The sequence below is a fragment of the Podarcis melisellensis genome (genome assembly GCF_964234715.1).
Source record: "Podarcis melisellensis genome assembly, chromosome: 8".
Classification (NCBI taxonomy): domain Eukaryota; kingdom Metazoa; phylum Chordata; class Lepidosauria; order Squamata; family Lacertidae; genus Podarcis; species Podarcis melisellensis.
In genome coordinates this window covers 81,184,121-81,200,592 of record NC_138540.1, presented here as the reverse complement: position 1 = coordinate 81,200,592, position 16,472 = coordinate 81,184,121, and the positions used below count along the sequence as shown (strand labels likewise).

The window sequence follows — 16,472 nt, the reverse complement described above, 5'->3', positions numbered from 1 at the left end:
TTCATACTTTGTTATGTGAACGCTTTTACTTTCTGTTACAGATAGGTAGCCGTGTTGGTCTGCCATAGTCAAAACAAAAAAAATTCCTTCCAGTAGCACCTTAAAGACCAACTAAGTTAGTTCTTGGTATGAGCTTTTGTGTGCAGGTATCTGAAGAAGTGTGCATGCACACAAAAGCTCATACCAAGAACTAACTTAGTTGGTCTTTAAGGTGCTACTGGAAGGATTTTTTTTTGTTTTGGCTTTTACTTTCTGTTTTGGCTGCGACAGGAGAAGCATCATGTCTCCCCTGGCTGAAATGTTTGTTTTGCTGCTGTAAAATAAAGCTTCGTAGAATAGAAGAAGCTGTTGTACGAGTTTTACTGCATGGCTGAGATTCCTTTCACACAGACACACCGCTGCTCAAGATACTCTGCTGTAGCTGGGAGAAGCAGACGGGCGCAGTGGGAGCGGACTGGACGCCACAACAGTGCCGCTGTTCAAAGCCTTGTTGGATGCTCAACGGAACAGGCTTTCTCCTTTTACAGGCCCACCACCAGTGCGAACAATTGAAGCTGAACATCTATAAGCATGGAATGCATAGCCTGGTATGCTTGCCTGCTTGCCCATTCAGGAATGAGACTTGGTTGGGCTGCAACAGATCCATGCATTATCCCTTGGAATACTAAGCAGGGGCAGACCTTGTCATCTCAAATGTCAGTGGTGCCCTGTCTGATGCCAAAATTTGCTCCCCGGCCTCTTGCCTTCCATTGAAATAATAGTGGTGGGGTGGCCCCTTCTCCAGCGCCCCAGCAGCTCTGCGCCCGGTGTAACTGTACCAGTCACGCTCCCCTCGAGCCGTCTCTGTACCCAGTTACAGTCGGACTTGCGTTCGACCAAGCAACTCCTCCGGTTGAGTCCTCCGATGTGATTAACAACCTAAGCCTTTGATAAGGCTCCAGGCATGCTCCCTCAATACGCAGAGTATCCAACAGCAGGGAAGGATGAGAAATATAAGCTACATTGCAAAGAGGTTTATTTTCTAACTACGCAGACAGAAAAGAAAAATACATCCTCTCTCTGTGAGAGCAGAGAGGCGACTGGAACAAAGGAACAGGAAACCAGTAATATCAACATCCGTCTCCCATCTCCCGTGAGACTTCCCTTGAATGTAAACAGAGTCCTATGACTCCAAGCACTGCGCCAGTGGCACAAACAGAAACCTAACAGTTACCTTCAGCACTGCTAAGCAGGACACGAGCACTTATGGGATGTTCCATCTGCCCATCATGCGACTCTGGGAGCTTAGCCAAGGGCAGTCAAAATTTTCAAGGGGCTGAAGCAATTCCCCCGAGGAAAGGCTGAAGCATTTGGTGTTTTTTAGTCTAGAGAAAAGTTAAATTCCCTGTGGAAATTGGGGAGGGGGGGGTTCGACTGTCTCCATTGACGAACATTTCAGTTTTTGAATGATGTAACCCCGGAAGTAAATGCTTCAGTTTTTGAAACCTCGGAAATTGGACATGCCATGTGGCTTCCCCTGAGTACAAGATCCTGAGACCTAGCTATCGGCTATTGAGTTTTCGGTTTTCGAATGTTTCGGAACTCGGATGGTCTTGAAAACCAAGGTACCATTGTTTTAACATTTAAACAATGTTTAAATTTAGAATCCCTATAATCACAAAAAAGCCCGAAGCCTTTTTACTAGGAATAATGGGTGTCAGGGAACTGCCATCGGAGCCAGAGGTGGAGGGAAGGCTCCAGAGGGGTGCCAGAGAGGGTCCCAGTAGGGAGAGAGGCAGCCCATCTGTTGGGGAAGGAAATCAGCGTAGCACCAGTGGAGAAGGGGGGCAGATGGGGGAATCGGAGAGGAGGCTCCAAGACTCTTCGCCGGAGACCAGCGGGGAGAGCATGGGTCCTCCACTGCCCACACCCTCCCTGCGCAGAAGACTTCTGCCACAGGAGTGGCAGCAACGTACGCATGAGCAACCCCTAGAACCATTACAATGGGGATGGAGATCTCAAGAAAGCAGACTAGTTTATTTATGTACATGACAGCAGTTAGAACTTTATATGCACCTTTTTTAAAGGTGTGTTGTTGTTGTTTTTAGAAAACACTTCAAATATGGGCTGCCATATGCCTGGCTTTTCCCAGACTTTTTTTTTTTTTTTTTTTTAGCAATTTCTGAAAATTCTGCCTGAACACAATTTTCGACACATGAATCCCGGTTATGTCCTGGATTTTCCGGGTGTATGGCAGCCCTGGTGGAAAGAGCATGGATTACCAATGGAGGAGAAATGGGTTATGAAGCTGCTGGACTATGCTGAAATGGCACAATTAACTGCCAAATTAAAAAGACATAATGACGAGGTGCTTAGGGAGGAAAGGAGACCACTGTTGGATGATCTATCAAGTTATCACCCATATATTAAGTCACAGGCAGGATTTGAGATATAAGCAGCAGATTACTGAAAGATTTAACTGGTAGCGGGGTTTAGATAATAAAAATATGTGTGTTATAAAACAGATAATAAAAAGGAGTAAAAAACAATCAAACATCAGGAAGGGATGGGAAGTCAAGAAGAAAAAAGAAAGTACAGTGGTACCTCGGGTTAAGAACTTAATTCCTTCCGGAGGTCCGTTCTTAACCTGAAACTGTTCTTAACCTGAGGTACCACTTTAGCTAATGGGGCCTCCTGCTGCTGCCACAAGATTTCTGTTCTCACCCTGAAGCAAAGTTCTTAACCCTAGGTACTATTTCTGGGTTAGCGGAGTCTGTAACCTGAAGCGTCTGTAACCTGAAGCATCTATAACCTGAGGTACCACTGTACCTCTATAAGCAGTGCATTGTTAAACTATGGAACTGTCTCCCACAGGAGGAAGTGATGACCACCAAGTTGATGGTCTTCTTATTTTGCAGCATGGAACCACTTCTGGAATTTCATTCCATTCACATTTGAGGACACATTTGCCTAATTCACAGCTCCCAAGACAAAAGACAGACAGCCTTGGAAATTCGCAGTTTCCTGAATTTTGCAACGAAGTTCTCCGGCCGAGAGCTATGTACAAAAATGCACATATTGAGACAAAGTGTGCATAAAAATGAACATGTTAGTGACAACAATGTGCAAAAAGGGCAGGCCTTGCTTTGCTAAAAAGGTGAGCGCTGCACACAAAAATGTGCATATGAGGAGAAATTTGTGCTAAAACGCTGGTGGGTTTTCAGGAGGACTTTTTAGAAACAACTCACAAAATGATGTGGAAATGTGGAGAAATTAATTTAAGAATGGAAGAAACAGAGAAACACCGAAACTGATATCACAGAATCATAGAATCATAGAGTTGGAAGAGACCACAAGGGCCATCGAGTCCAACCCCCTACCAAGCAGGAAACACCATCAGAGCACTCCTGACATATGGTTGTCAAGCCTCTGCTTAAAGACCTCCAAAGAAGGAGACTCCACCACACTCCTTGGCAGCAAATTCCACTGTCGAACAGCTCTTACTGTCAGGAAGTTCTTCCTAATGTTTAGGTGGAATCTTCTTTCTTGTAGTTTAGAACCATTGCTCCGTGTCCGCTTCTCTGGAGCAGCAGAAAACAACCTTTCTCCCTCCTCTATGTGACATCCTTTTATATATTTGAACATGGCTATCATATCACCCCTTAACCTCCTCTTCTCCAGGCTAAACATGCCCAGCTCCCTTAGCCGTTCCTCATAAGGCATCGTTTCCAGGCCTTTGACCATTTTGATTGCCCTCCTCTGGACACGTTCCAGTTTGTCAGTGTCCTTCTTGAACTGTGGTGCCCAGAACTGGACACCTGGACTCCAGGTGAGGTCTGACCAGAGCAGAATACAGTGGCACTATTACTTCCCTTGATCTAGATGCTACACTCCTATTGATGCAGCCCAGAATTGCATTGGCTTTTTTAGCTGCCGTGTCACACTGTTGGCTCATGTCAAGTTTGTGGTCAACCAAGACTCCTAGATCCTTTTCACATGTACTGCTCTCAAGCCAGGTGTCACCCATCTTGTATTTGTGCCTCTCATTTTTTTTGCCCAAGTGCAATACTTTACATTTCTCCCTGTTAAATATTGCCCCGTTCCTCACAATCACTGAGTTTCACTTCCCACCAGGACCCACCGCAGCCCCCTACCCCAACCAATATTATAATAATAATAATATAATAATAATTTATTATTTATACCCTGCCCATCTGGCTCAGTTTCCCCAGCCACTCTGGGCGGCTCCCAATCAAGTGTTAAAAACAGTACAGCGTTAAATATTAAAAACTTCCCTGAACAGGGCTGCCTTAAGATGTCTTTTAAAGACAGGATAGCTACTTATTTCCTTCACATCTGAAGGGCGGGTGTTCCACAGGGTGGGTGCCACTACTGAGAAGGCCCTCTGCCTGGTTCCCTGTAACCTCACATCTTGCAATGAGGGAACCGCCAGAAGGACCTCAGAGCTGGATCTCAGTGTCCGGGCTGAATGATGGGGGTGGCGACGCTCCTTCAGGTATATTGCCATAATATTATGTGTTACAGTGGAATATGGAGAGAGGCATCCCATCAGACCCTGGCAAAGGAATATGGGCACAGCAGAAGTGGGCATTGGAGGCTTTTATTGCCTCAGGGGACATAATGTTCTATCTGCCCCAGGGGCTGTGGGTGAATCACAAGGGCCTTAAATCATTTCATCGTGATTTTTCAAGTAGATTTCAAGTAGATATTTCAAGCGGAGCTTCTCTTCTTGGCGGAGTGGGGGAAATGGTCAATGCTGTTCCAGACTGGAAGGCTGACAAAATTGTTGACCAGGACGATCTCTCTCTTACTCTTTTTGCTTTTACCTGGAAGAGAATCAGTCTAGAATCAGAGGATGGAGAGCAGAAATAAGGGAAGGCACCTCTGGACGGTTAAGTCCAATTGGATTCAACTATGGGGTGTGGCACTCAACTCCACTTTCAGGCCGAGGGAGCTGGCGTTTGTCTGCAGACAGCTTTCTGGGTCATGTCGCCAGCATGACTAAATCGCTTCTGGTGCAACAGAACACCATCACAAGAATTAAATCATTATGCTGGATAGTAGAAGAAGAGGAGTTTGGATTTGATATCCCACTTTATCACTACCCGAAGGAGTCTCAAAGGGGCTAACCATCTCCTTTTCCCTTCCTCCCCCACAACAAACACTCTGTGAGGTGATTGGGGCTGAGAGACTTCAGAGAAGTATGACTAGCCCAAGGTCACCCAGCAGGTTCATGTGGAGGAGCGGAGACGCGAACCGGTTCACCAGATTATGAGTCTACCGCTCTTAACCACTACACCACACTGGAGTAGGGTTTAGTGAAGTCAGGGCTAAGGCTGGGTTTGGCAAGAGAGAGTGTTTAACCATTTTGGAGATAATATCCAAGACCCTGGTCCAAAATAAACAATTTTGCATGAAAGTATGTTCCAAAGTTCCCACAGCCTCTCCAACAAAGTTGGGGGATAGGGGTTTGTTGATTTTGGCTAGATGAACCGGAGTCCTGACAAAAACCTCTTAGGCAACCACCCGATCTGAAATCCTTAAGTCCCGCGAACGTAGACGCTACTAAGCTGGATAACAACAACAACAACAACTTATTATTTATACCCTGCCCATCTGGCTGGGTTTTCCCAGTCTCTCTGGGCGGCTTCCAACAAAAGATTAAAAGTAAATTAAAACATCAGTCATTAAAAATTTCCCTAAACAGGGCTGCTTTTAGATGTCTTCTAAACATCAAAGTCTTGACTCTGCATAAGGCTGCTTCCTATGTTTTTGTAGATGAGCGGTGCAAAAGAGCGGGCGCCACACAGATCTACTGCTGTGGTCCTCCCATGTAGGGTACTTACTTACTTACTTACATGTAGGGTACTGGACTACTTACTGGCAGGTACTTACTTCTGGGCTTTGGGCGCTCCTTTCTTTGGACCTTTTTTCTTCTCGCCCCCCTTTTTCTCCCGAGCCTTCTGGCCTTCTTTATTCCTAAGGAAACAAAGAGACTCTTGCTGTTGTTCCCTGGCAACCAGCACTCAAGTGGCACATGGCCAGCATTTGCCCTCTCATCTTTACTGGTTCTTTCCCCAGCACTTTCCCACTGTCTGTCACGGCATCCATCGACTCATGGAGTACTGCAGTGGCATGGCCACTTGTTCATCAGAATAAGAGCACTGGCGGGACTTCCGGGCAAGGAATGTGGCGGACTGAATATCTACTGTCGACAGCTAAGCCGGAAGAGATAATTGTATGGGGATTAATGATAGCCAAGCCATAGATCTTGGTTATCAAATTCACTCTGAATAGAGTCAGTGCTTTTCCCCCCTAGAAAAAGTGGTGTCTACAGGTTCTATGGGGGAAGCCATGACTGCTTGAAGTGGCATCATAGTGCTTTAAATGCATGGTGGGCATGCATATACGTGGCTTGGGTTTGGTTTAAAGACACAGTAAGGGAGACAGGGGATATTGCATTTGCTCGCCCACAGTTATGACCTGGACAGTATGCCTGGTCATGAAATTAGTATGGAGACATGTACTGCATTGCAATTAAAATTATGGTAACTCTCTTTAATGGTGCATCTATACATACAGTGGTACCTTGGTTCTCAAACAGCCTAGTTCACGAAAAACTTGGAACCCAAGTGTAGCAAACCCAGAAGTGAGCATTCCGGTTCTCATTTTTTTTGGGGGGGGGGAGTCGAATGTGCTTTGTTTTGAGTTGCACTGCTTATTAGCGTCCTACCATTTTAATCAAAGAGTTCCGCTTCCGTTTTTAGTGTTGTGCTGCTAATTAGCATCCTATCTATGTGCAGACCAGTGCGAGAGATCGCGCTGATTCGGGAGGTGGGGGAGAAGTGTTCTTGCAGTGCTCTGCAGCCCAGCTGCTTTGACATGAGAAAGAGGGAGAGATCTCAAAAGACAGAGCTGATAGGGTGGAGGGGAGAAGAGTTTTAGGGGTAGTTTTTCAACAGCCTGGAACGTTTTTGCATTACTTTCTATGGGAAAGTGCGCCTTGGTTTTGGAATGTTTCAGTTTTGGAACGGACTTCTGGAATGGATTAAGTTTGAGAACCAAGGTACCTCTGTATAGCACAGCACGTGCCCATTCTATGCAAATCCCCTTCATTCCCTTTGGTCCAGGGCCAGCCCAAGGCATTTTTCTGCCTGAGGAGGAGGTTATGCTCCCAACACCATTCCATGCACAGAAACCAGCTGGAAAGGGAAGGTGAAACATTGGCCAATCAATAGTGTCCTTCATGACACATGATACCAGCAGGTCAGTTATGGGGGTTCAGGATAGGCTGCGTGACAGACACAGCCCTGTCCTCCAACAGAAGGCAAGTAAGAAGTGTGCCATGATAGAAGTTTATAAAAAATTATGCACGACCCGGGAGAAAGTGTATAGAGAAAACCTCCCCCTGCCAAAAAACCCCTCTAGAATGTTAGAAGATTCAGAACAGATAAAATAAATTCCTTCTTCAGGCAGTGCATTGTTGAACTATGGAACTCACACCTACAGTAGGCAGGGATGACTATTGACTTAAAGGTAAAGGGACCCCTGACCATTAGGTCCAGTTGTGGCCGACTCTGGGGTTGCAGCACTCATTGCGCTTTACTGGCCGAGGGAGCCGGCGTACAGCTTCCAGGTCGTGTGGCCAGCGTGACTAAGCCACTTCTGGTGAACCAGAGCAGCGCACAGAAATGCCATTTACCTTCCCGCTGGAGCAGTACCTATTTATCTACTTGCACTGTGTGCTTTTGAACTGCTAGGTTGGCAGGAGCTGGGACCGAGCAACAGGAGCTCACCCCGTCATGGGGATTCGAACCGCCAACCTTCTGATCGGCAAGTCCTAGGCTCTGTCGTTTAATCCACAGTGCCACCTGCGTCCCATGACTATTGACTATTGACTTAGGAGGCTTCAAAAGAGGATTGGACAAATTAATTGGGGGGAAGGCTACTACTGGCTATGTTCTGCCTCCGCAGTAGGAGGCAACAACTGGTCTGAAGACCAGTTGCTGGAAAGCACAGGAGTGGAGAAGTGCTCTTCTGCTCAAGTCCTGCCTGTGGTTTTCCCGCTGTGACACGCATGAGCTGAAAATGGGAGGTTCGAGCTCCATTCACACCCCATCCTGATGCCCTGGCACTTACGGTAGTTGGGACTGGCTGGGTACCGGTGGTGGTGCCTCTGCAACTGGTGGCGCACTAAGGAAACAGGAAAAAAGGGAGCAAAGAGTTTAGAAGTGAGAAGCACGCTTTGGCTTCTTGCGACCACGCCAGAGATAGTAGCTTATTTACTTCCTCCCCAACTGTTGCGTGGCGACTTCCTGCCCCCCCCAGTGGAAAAAAAGACTCATAACACAATTTTTAAGGTTAATGGGCAAAATAAGGCCACAACATTATTGGTTACAGGTGGTGAGCGGTATTGGCTTAGGCATTGGTCCTAACCAACTATATCCGGCTTCAGCAAGTCTGGAAAGGGTTATCCACCAGTAGGGGGAGTCCTGCTGATGCACATCAACTAGGAACTCCCCCGGGGTCACCGACAGGGGGCCTTAGTGTTGGAAAACAAGCCTTCTTTAGGAGAAGCTGGCAACTCTCCCAAGCTCCCGGCTTAGTCTCGGGTGACCTCCCTGGCTGCAATCCCCGCAGGATCCAGGCTAGGTCTCGATAGGCGATACTTCCCAGCATGGGAAGTACACACCCACTCTCTCCTGCTTCCCTAGCAGGGAAAGGAGATAGACAGAAACATCTATTTACATGCTTTTATTTTGACTTTTCAGCACTACAGAAAACATGTCCGTTCACTTCAGACTCCTTCCAGCAAGTGGCAAAGACTTCCTGTACATACGCAAGAGGAAGGTCTCAAATTACACTCTGAGCAAATTCCGGTGAATTGCCCTGTGAACTGACTGTTCCACTGTTTCCCACAGTCAGTCCCATCATGCCCATCATGTGATGTTTTCAAGCTATCAGCTGAGTTGCTTTCATATCGTAACACTTAGGCCCTCACCTCCATAGGCTTTGGACAGGGCCACACCCCCAGAATCCTTTATTGGACTACCCTTCAATATGCGGGGCAGGTGATGGCGTTACCTCCCCTCTTCCATCTACATAACAATACCAATGCCTAACCGCCAATACTGAGAAAGTTGTGGCAATTTGCTATGAGGTCGGCGAAAACCAAGTGGCTGGTGCCAATTTTCCGAGTGGAAAAATTCCTACCAGGCCCCTCAACGGCGATCAACCAAGGTCCATAGCAAGGTCATGGAACGAAAACCTTGTAGGGCACGAGGGTGGGAAACAGGAGTAGCTGGAGGCAGCAAAAGAGGGAGCTCCCCGGCTGTGCCCCCTTTAAATAGGTCATGCCATGCCTCCAGAGCCAGCCGATTGGCTGGCCAGGGGGTGATGCGGCTGGGGATTCTCCCAATCATGCGGGGGCTGGGCTCCAGCCACCATGCGCGTGGTGGGAGCGTGAAGCTCGCAACCCCACCTCCTCTGGAGGGCGGAAGTGGCTTTCCCATTCAACAGAGATAGTCCCTGTTTTCTGCCAGTCGTTGGCCTGTTGTGTCCTTACAGATCCAAACCTAGACCAAGGAGTATAAAATGACAGCTAAATAAAATCACAGCTAGCTGGTCTCCTCTGCCCCTCACTCTTGCTGTCTTATAGTTCAGTCCTACACCTGACGGTTCAGAGGTGCTTCCAAGCACTGGTGGAGAAAGGGGGGTGCGGTGGGTGCTGCCCACCCCGGGGGGGGAGTCATCCCTGAGGGGGGGGTGACACTGCTGTGGGTGGCGCCCCACTGGGATGCTCGCCGGCGCATCCCCTGGGCAGCTAGCCTTGCCCCCCCCCCAGTGCACAGCATGGAGCTGTGCTTCCAAGTCTCTTTCTCACAAGTAGCTGAAGACAGGTACAAATTGCTTGTACCCAGGAACACCCCCCTGCCTAAGCTCAGCTGCTGGGTCACCAACTGCATAGACTGTAAACTCACTGAATGCTACGTGTGAATACCTGAATACAACTATTTGTGCCCCAGGTCCACAGACTGTGCACTCCTTGAATGTAATGTGTGAACCCACCTCCCCTTCAGTGTATACAAGGTCGCACTCAAGTCTTTTTGTTACCCCACCCCCATTCAGTTTGATGAAAGATTAAAGCAAAGTGCCTTATAAAGAAGTAAATAAACTAAACAACAAATGGTAAATATAATTACGCTTTGCTCCTTTTGACTTGGTAAGTTATCAGGCCTCCAGCTAAGATGATCCCAAAAAGACTTCCAATAGCAATCACTGCGATGATCCCCAGAGGAAGGCCTTTGGCTTTTGCCCCTTCGTCGCTGTCCTCCTCTGAAGGTTTAGCCTCTAAAAAACCCCCAAAAAGACATGTGAGAACTAGGAAAATGGCTCCCAATGCCTCCTTGCTCCAGCTTGTCCCAGGTAGCAGCCTTCCTTATCCTTGCCACCATTGGAAGGTAGGGATGGGAGAGTTGTTGGCTGGCATACGTTTGTCTCGAGAGAGAATGGAGTGTGCCTCCATGGGTGAAGCCAAACCGCTGGAGTAGCAGCGCCAAAGTGAATCCTGGGCAGCGTGTATGGAGGTTCTGGGCTGCCCAGGCGACAGGACTCCTGATGTGGCCTTGCTGATGTGGTCTAAGGAGATAGATCAGAGGGGCTTGGAAATTACTCATCAACACAGTGAGCTCCTAGACAGCAGACTGAGAAGAAGAAGAGGAGGAGGAGTTTGGATTTGATATCCCGCTTTATCACTACCCGAAGGAGTCTCAAAGTGGCTAACATTCTCCTTTCCCTTCCTCCCCCACAACAAACACTCTGTGAGGTGAGTGGGGCTGAGAGACTTCAAAAAAGTGTGTCTAGCCCAAGGTCACCCAGTAGCTGCATGTGGAGGGGCAGGGAAGCGAACCCGGTTCACCAGATTACAAGTCTACCGCTCTTAACCACTACACCACACTGGCTCTCACGCAGGTCACTATGGTGAGGGGTAGCATAGAATTGTAGAATTGGAAGGATCATCTAATCCAACCCCCTGCAATGCAGGAATCTCAAGTGTATTACTATTTATCTGTACCAGTGAAGTACCATATTTTTCACTCCATAAGACACACTTTTTTCTTCCTAAAAAGTAAGGGGAAATGTCTGTGCGTCTTATGGAGCGAATGCGTGGTCCCTGGAGCCGAATTGCCCAGGGGCGAAAAGCAGATCATGCTCTCTTTTTTTGAAAGTGGGAAGTGGGTGTTGAAACAAAGCCGCCAATCGGCAAGTGATTGGGAGGGAGATAAGGGACGCTAGCTTTGAAGGAGGCTGCCTGGGAGTGGGGAGGTAAAGACGGTGAACTTGCAAGGTGGGGAGACAGGAAGACTAAAGCAATAAGGAGAGAAATTAGAAGAAAAGGAGGAGCAAAAAACTGCTCCAGCTAATGAAAAGACACCAAGGCACACAAGAGGGAAGGGAGTGATTAAAGGAAACAGCTGATCGGTGGGATCGGAAGAGAGATAAAGGACACTAGCTGAGGCTGCCTGGGAGGGGGGAGGTAAAAGCCCATGGATCCTCAGGATTTTTGCATTGGAGCACCCCAAATTCACCATCAGATCACACATCTGTGGCCACAGCATGAACCACAAAAATCATGCATCCACTGTTTTGTTTCATTCAGAATATATATTTTTTTCTTGTTTTCTTTTTTTCTTTTTTAAAATATATTTATTAACAGTTTTATTTTAATTACAATACCAATAAACAAGACAATATCACATCTCTTAACTTAATTTTCTTAGCTTCTTTGGACTCCCTCACATCTCCCGCTCCTGCGTTCTTGTCTATAAAACTTTGTCCAGCAAATTTATCCCCTTGTTTCTATTCTTATTGTCTAATTTTCCAATGTTATATCTCTAGTTTTAAATATCTTTTTGCTCAAATCTTAAAACATTAAATATAAGTTAGAACTTCCAAATATTAATCTTTTCTTAAATTTAACTTATCTTCATAATTCACATCCTCTAGCTTAATGGCGCCAAGTTGTTTATACTCTAGCATCCTTCTTAACATTCATACAGTTTACAATATTTTTGTAGATATGTCTTGAATTTCTTCCAGTCTTCTTCTATCATCTCCTCTCCCAGGTCTCGGATTCTTGTTTTCCTCCTCTAAAAACTAGGTGCGTTTTATGGTCAGGTGCATCTTATAGAGCGAAAAATATGACATACACACACACACACAGGTCTCTCTTGTATCCTCCTTTTTCAGGCTGCAATTCCTCTTTATTGGCAAAGCCTCAGTGGCCACGGTCCTACTAAGATCTCTAGTGGGTGCTCGGCTCTGCATGAAGACTAGTCCTACCATTTGGCCGTGAGGCAGATACCTCAGGCAGCAGATTCTAGGGGTCACAGAAGGGCATCAAGTCGGTATTTAATTTGCTAACGTATTTCCTTATCACAGTTATTGAGTTTATTATGATCCATGCTTGGGAGAAGGAGAGGCGTTTGTGGGATTTTCTGCCTCAGGTGCTAAAACAATTTGCTGTGCATCTTGATTTGGAGGGGTGATGGTGGAACAGACACTTGTCTTGCTGACTCAAGCAACAATGTGTCTGGGGACACCCCTGTCTCGCACCTCAACGGTAGGTTGGTGTGCCAGAAAGGGGCTGCAGCTCAGCAGAAGAGCACTGGCAAAACCAAAACTGGTGCCAATTTGAACCAAAATAAAACAATTAGTGGTTTGATTCCCTGCCCCCCAGACCTAGGCTAAGGTTCTATAGGATGTAAAATGTTTACCTTTGAACGCCACAGCTTTTTCTCCCTCTTTCATCTCTTTACCACCAACTCCTTGTACTTCCACCTGCAGCAGATATAAGGTGGCATCTTCAGGAGTTAGCTTCGTTATGTGGAGGGCACATTCTGCATTTACAGATTCCCTGCCAGTATAGGCAAAATGGTACTCCAGTGAGGAATTGGGTGGTGGTATGTAGGTCAAGATTTGCTTGGACTTTGCCTTACTCCCCCGAAACCAAGTGCAGGAGGCGTAGCTGCCTATCCCTTTTGGGATTAGGGTGACGTCCATTCCTATCTCTGGAGTAACTGGTTCCAAATCGATAGTAATTTCACCACCAGGACTCTCGGGTTCATCAGGCCCCCCAGGAAAATCAGGACCCTCAGTTTCCATAGTTTGCATGGTTCCTGAACCAGTAACTGTGGCACCCGTAGTTTCTGACCCAGGAGGAACAGTAGGAACCTTTGTTGTTGCTGCAGGAGGAAGAGGAGGAGGAGGCGGTGGTGGAGGAGGAACAGTAGCCTTAGGTGTCACTACAGGAGGTGGTCGTGGTGGAAGAGGTGGAGGAGGAGGAGGAGGAGGAGGAGGAGGTGCAACAGTAGCCTTAGGTGTCACTGGTGGAGGTGGAGGAGGAGGTGGAGGTGGAGGTGGAGGTGGTGGTGGAACAGTAGCCTTAGGTGTCACTGGAGGAGGAGGTGGAGGAGGTGGAGGTGGAGGAGGTGGAGGTGGAGGTGGTGGTGGAACAGTAGCCTTAGGTGTCACTGGAGGAGGAGGTGGAGGAGGTGGAGGTGGAGGTGGAGGAGGTGGAGGTGGAGGTGGTGGTGGAACAGTAGCCTTAGGTGTCACTGGAGGAGGAGGTGGAGGAGGTGGAGGTGGAGGAGGAGGTGGAGGTGGTGGAAGAGTAGCCTTAGGTGTCACTGGAGGTGGTGGAAGAGTAGCCTTAGGTGTCACTGGAGGTGGTGGAAGAGTAGCCTTAGAGGTCACTGCAGGAGGAGCCCCAGTTGTTGCAGGTGGAGCACCAGCTGTTGTTGCAGGAGCCCCAGCTGTGGTGGCAGGAGGAGCGACAGCCACGGTTGTTGTTGCTGCCGTCATCACAGGAGCAAACAGGAGGCAAGAGCTCAAGATGTAGGCTGTGGAGTGAGGAAGAGAGACAGTCATTCAGTTCAAGAGGCCAATAGCAGTCAGGAATAACAGAGATAGCAACCAAGCCAGACTGAAGGCCTGGATGAGGCCTTCCTAGAGCAGATTACCAAACATATTTTTTTAAAAAGGAAAGATATAGCACTCATGGGAGACGCCAACTACCCCAATATCTGTTGGAACACAGACTTCCCAGGAGGTAGAAGAAGCAACAAGGGAATCTTCTATATTGGACCTGGTCCTCACCAACAGGGAATAACTAATTGACAAAGTGGAAGTACTTGGAAAGTTTGGAGGAAGATGAATGTAGTAGGACATGAACTCTGGATTTTAAGGAGGCCAATTTCAAAAAGCTCAAGGAGCTAGTGGATGAGATCCCATGGTCAGAAACATGAAAAGAGCAGGGAGTCCAAGATGGATGGGAGCTTCTTAAAGGTGAAATATTGAAGGCCCCCAAAGCAGACATTTTCAACAGGAAAGAAAAAGTAGGATGCATATAAAGAAACAGATGTGTCTGCATAAGGAGCTTACAGGTGAGCTGGGATTTAAGAAAGGCACATTTTTTAAAAAATGGAAGAAATGGGAAATCACAAAGGAGGAACCAACACACGAGTAGAAAACAGTTGCAGAGTGAAGGTCAGGCTGGCTAAAGCTCAGAATGAGCTCAGACTTCCAAGAGAGGTTAAAAATAGTAATAAATGTATTTCTGGCTTTGTCATGAGTCATTGGTGGTCGCTCCTCACTGCCCTCTGCGAGAAGCAAGGAGGTTGAGGTGGGGGAAAGCCAGGATTTATGAGGCAAAAATAATATGCAGTTGAAAGGGTTGACAATAGGACCCATGAAGGGGAGGATGGGAAGTCCAGAGATTCGGAGGAATCTTTAAATATGGATGAGTATGATTGTACAGTGGTACCTTGGGTTACATATGCTTCAGGTTACAGACGCTTCATGTTACAGACTCCACTAACCCAGAAATAGTACCTCGGGTTAAGTACTTTGCTCCAGGATGAGAACAGAAATCGTGCTCTGGCGGCGCAGTGGCAGCAGCAGGATTCCCCATTAGCTAAAGTGGTGCTTCAGGTTAAGAACAGTTTCAGGTTAAGTACGGACCTCCGAAATGAATTAAGTACTTAACCCGAGGTACCACTGTATTGTCATATTCTTATCCTTGTAAAATCAAATAAAAATTATTTCCAAAAAGGAAGAAGAAGCAGCTAACGCTGTTCTATGCAGCCTTGACCGAAGCATAAGGTCCAAGGGAAGTCATAGCCTTGGTTAGACCCCAACTGGAGTCATGTGTTCTAGGTGCCACCATTTAAGAAATATATTGAGAGGTTTGGAACGCTGATTCTTCTCCCCAGGCCCTCCCCAGGCCAGAACCTCTGTTCCCCAGAGACACCTCCCCAATGTCTTACCTGCTAGAAGTAGAACCAGGCAGGACCTTGCAAACCCAGAAGGTCCGCAAGCTGTTGGGCGGCGTCTGCATGTTGTTCGAGTTGCTCTTGCAGGTGGGAGGGTTTGGGGCATCCTGGGAGGTTCTCTTTGTGCCCAGGTTGGTGCCTGGGTTCCCCCTGTGTTCTTTGATGCCGGTGACTGGGATCCCCAGCTGAGCCTAGACACCCATCCTAGGTTCTCTTCTCCCACCCTAGGGCCACGGTGCTTCAGTGCCAAGAGCCTGCTCAGCCCCAGTGTAAACTCCCGGGTAACAAGAGAAAGAGGTCATAAAGCAGAGACATGAGTCATGAGCTGAGGGAGACCCCATGACTTTCCTTCTGCCCTGCTATGAAATATTATTATTATTATTATTATTATTATTATTATTATTATTATTATTATTATTTATACCCCACCCATCTGGCTGGTTTTCCCCAACCACTCTGGGCGGCTCCCAACAGTATATAAAAAACACGATAAAACATCCAACATTTCAAACTCCCCTAAACAGGGCTGCCTTCAGATGTCTTCTAAAAGTCAAGTAGTTGTTTATTTCCTTGACATCTGATGGGAAGGCGTTCCACAGGGCGGGCGCCACTACCGAGAAGGTCCTCTGCCTGGTTCCCTGTAACCTGACTTCTCGCAGGGTGGGAACCACCAGAAGGCCCTCAGAGCTGGACCTCAGTGTCCGGGCAGAACGATGGGGGTGGAGACACTCCTTCAGGTCTACTGGGCTGAGGCCGTTTAGGGCTTTAAAGGTCACCACCAACTCTTTGAATTGTGCCCAGAAATGTACTGGGAGTCAATGTAGGTCTTTCAGGACCGGTGTTATGTGGTCTCAGTGGCCACTCCCAGTCACCAGTCTAGCTGTCGCATTCTGGATTAGTTGTAGTTTCCAGGTCACCTTCAAAAGTAGCCCAACAAACAGGCAGGCAATCAACTCCTACATCCTCCTAGTGTCACAGTAGCTTCTGCAGTGTCTGGAGACTGGCCCCTTCCTTGGAGACATCTGAGGCACTTTATCTGATCTATTTAGCATGAAGCTAGGTTTAGGGGGAGAAATTTGACTTGGTGGGCATGTGAACCCTCCTATACCTCACTTTCCAAAGCAATTAGAATCATAGCAT

At 47.4% G+C, this 16,472-nt stretch overlaps 1 protein-coding gene and 1 long non-coding RNA gene across 2 annotated transcripts; one reads left to right on the top strand and one right to left on the bottom strand.

Moving 5' to 3' along the window:
• Window positions 1–4,584: 4,584 nt before the first annotated feature.
• On the bottom strand, window positions 4,585–13,286 carry LOC309376153 (uncharacterized protein). Its single transcript, XM_081922375.1, has 5 exons — window positions 12,777–13,286; window positions 10,203–10,350; window positions 8,140–8,193; window positions 5,896–5,979; window positions 4,585–4,826 (listed from the first exon to the last, which is right to left on the bottom strand). The coding sequence occupies exons 1-5, from the start codon at window positions 13,171–13,173 to the stop codon at window positions 4,823–4,825; spliced, it is 687 nt and encodes a 228-aa protein (XP_081778501.1). The 5' UTR covers window positions 13,174–13,286; the 3' UTR covers window positions 4,585–4,822.
• Window positions 13,211–15,464, top strand: LOC309376238. The gene is made up of 4 exons (XR_014171092.1): window positions 13,211–13,274; window positions 13,344–13,637; window positions 13,728–13,908; window positions 15,337–15,464. It is a non-coding gene; the product is annotated as an uncharacterized lncRNA (long non-coding RNA).
• Window positions 15,465–16,472: the final 1,008 nt, after the last annotated feature.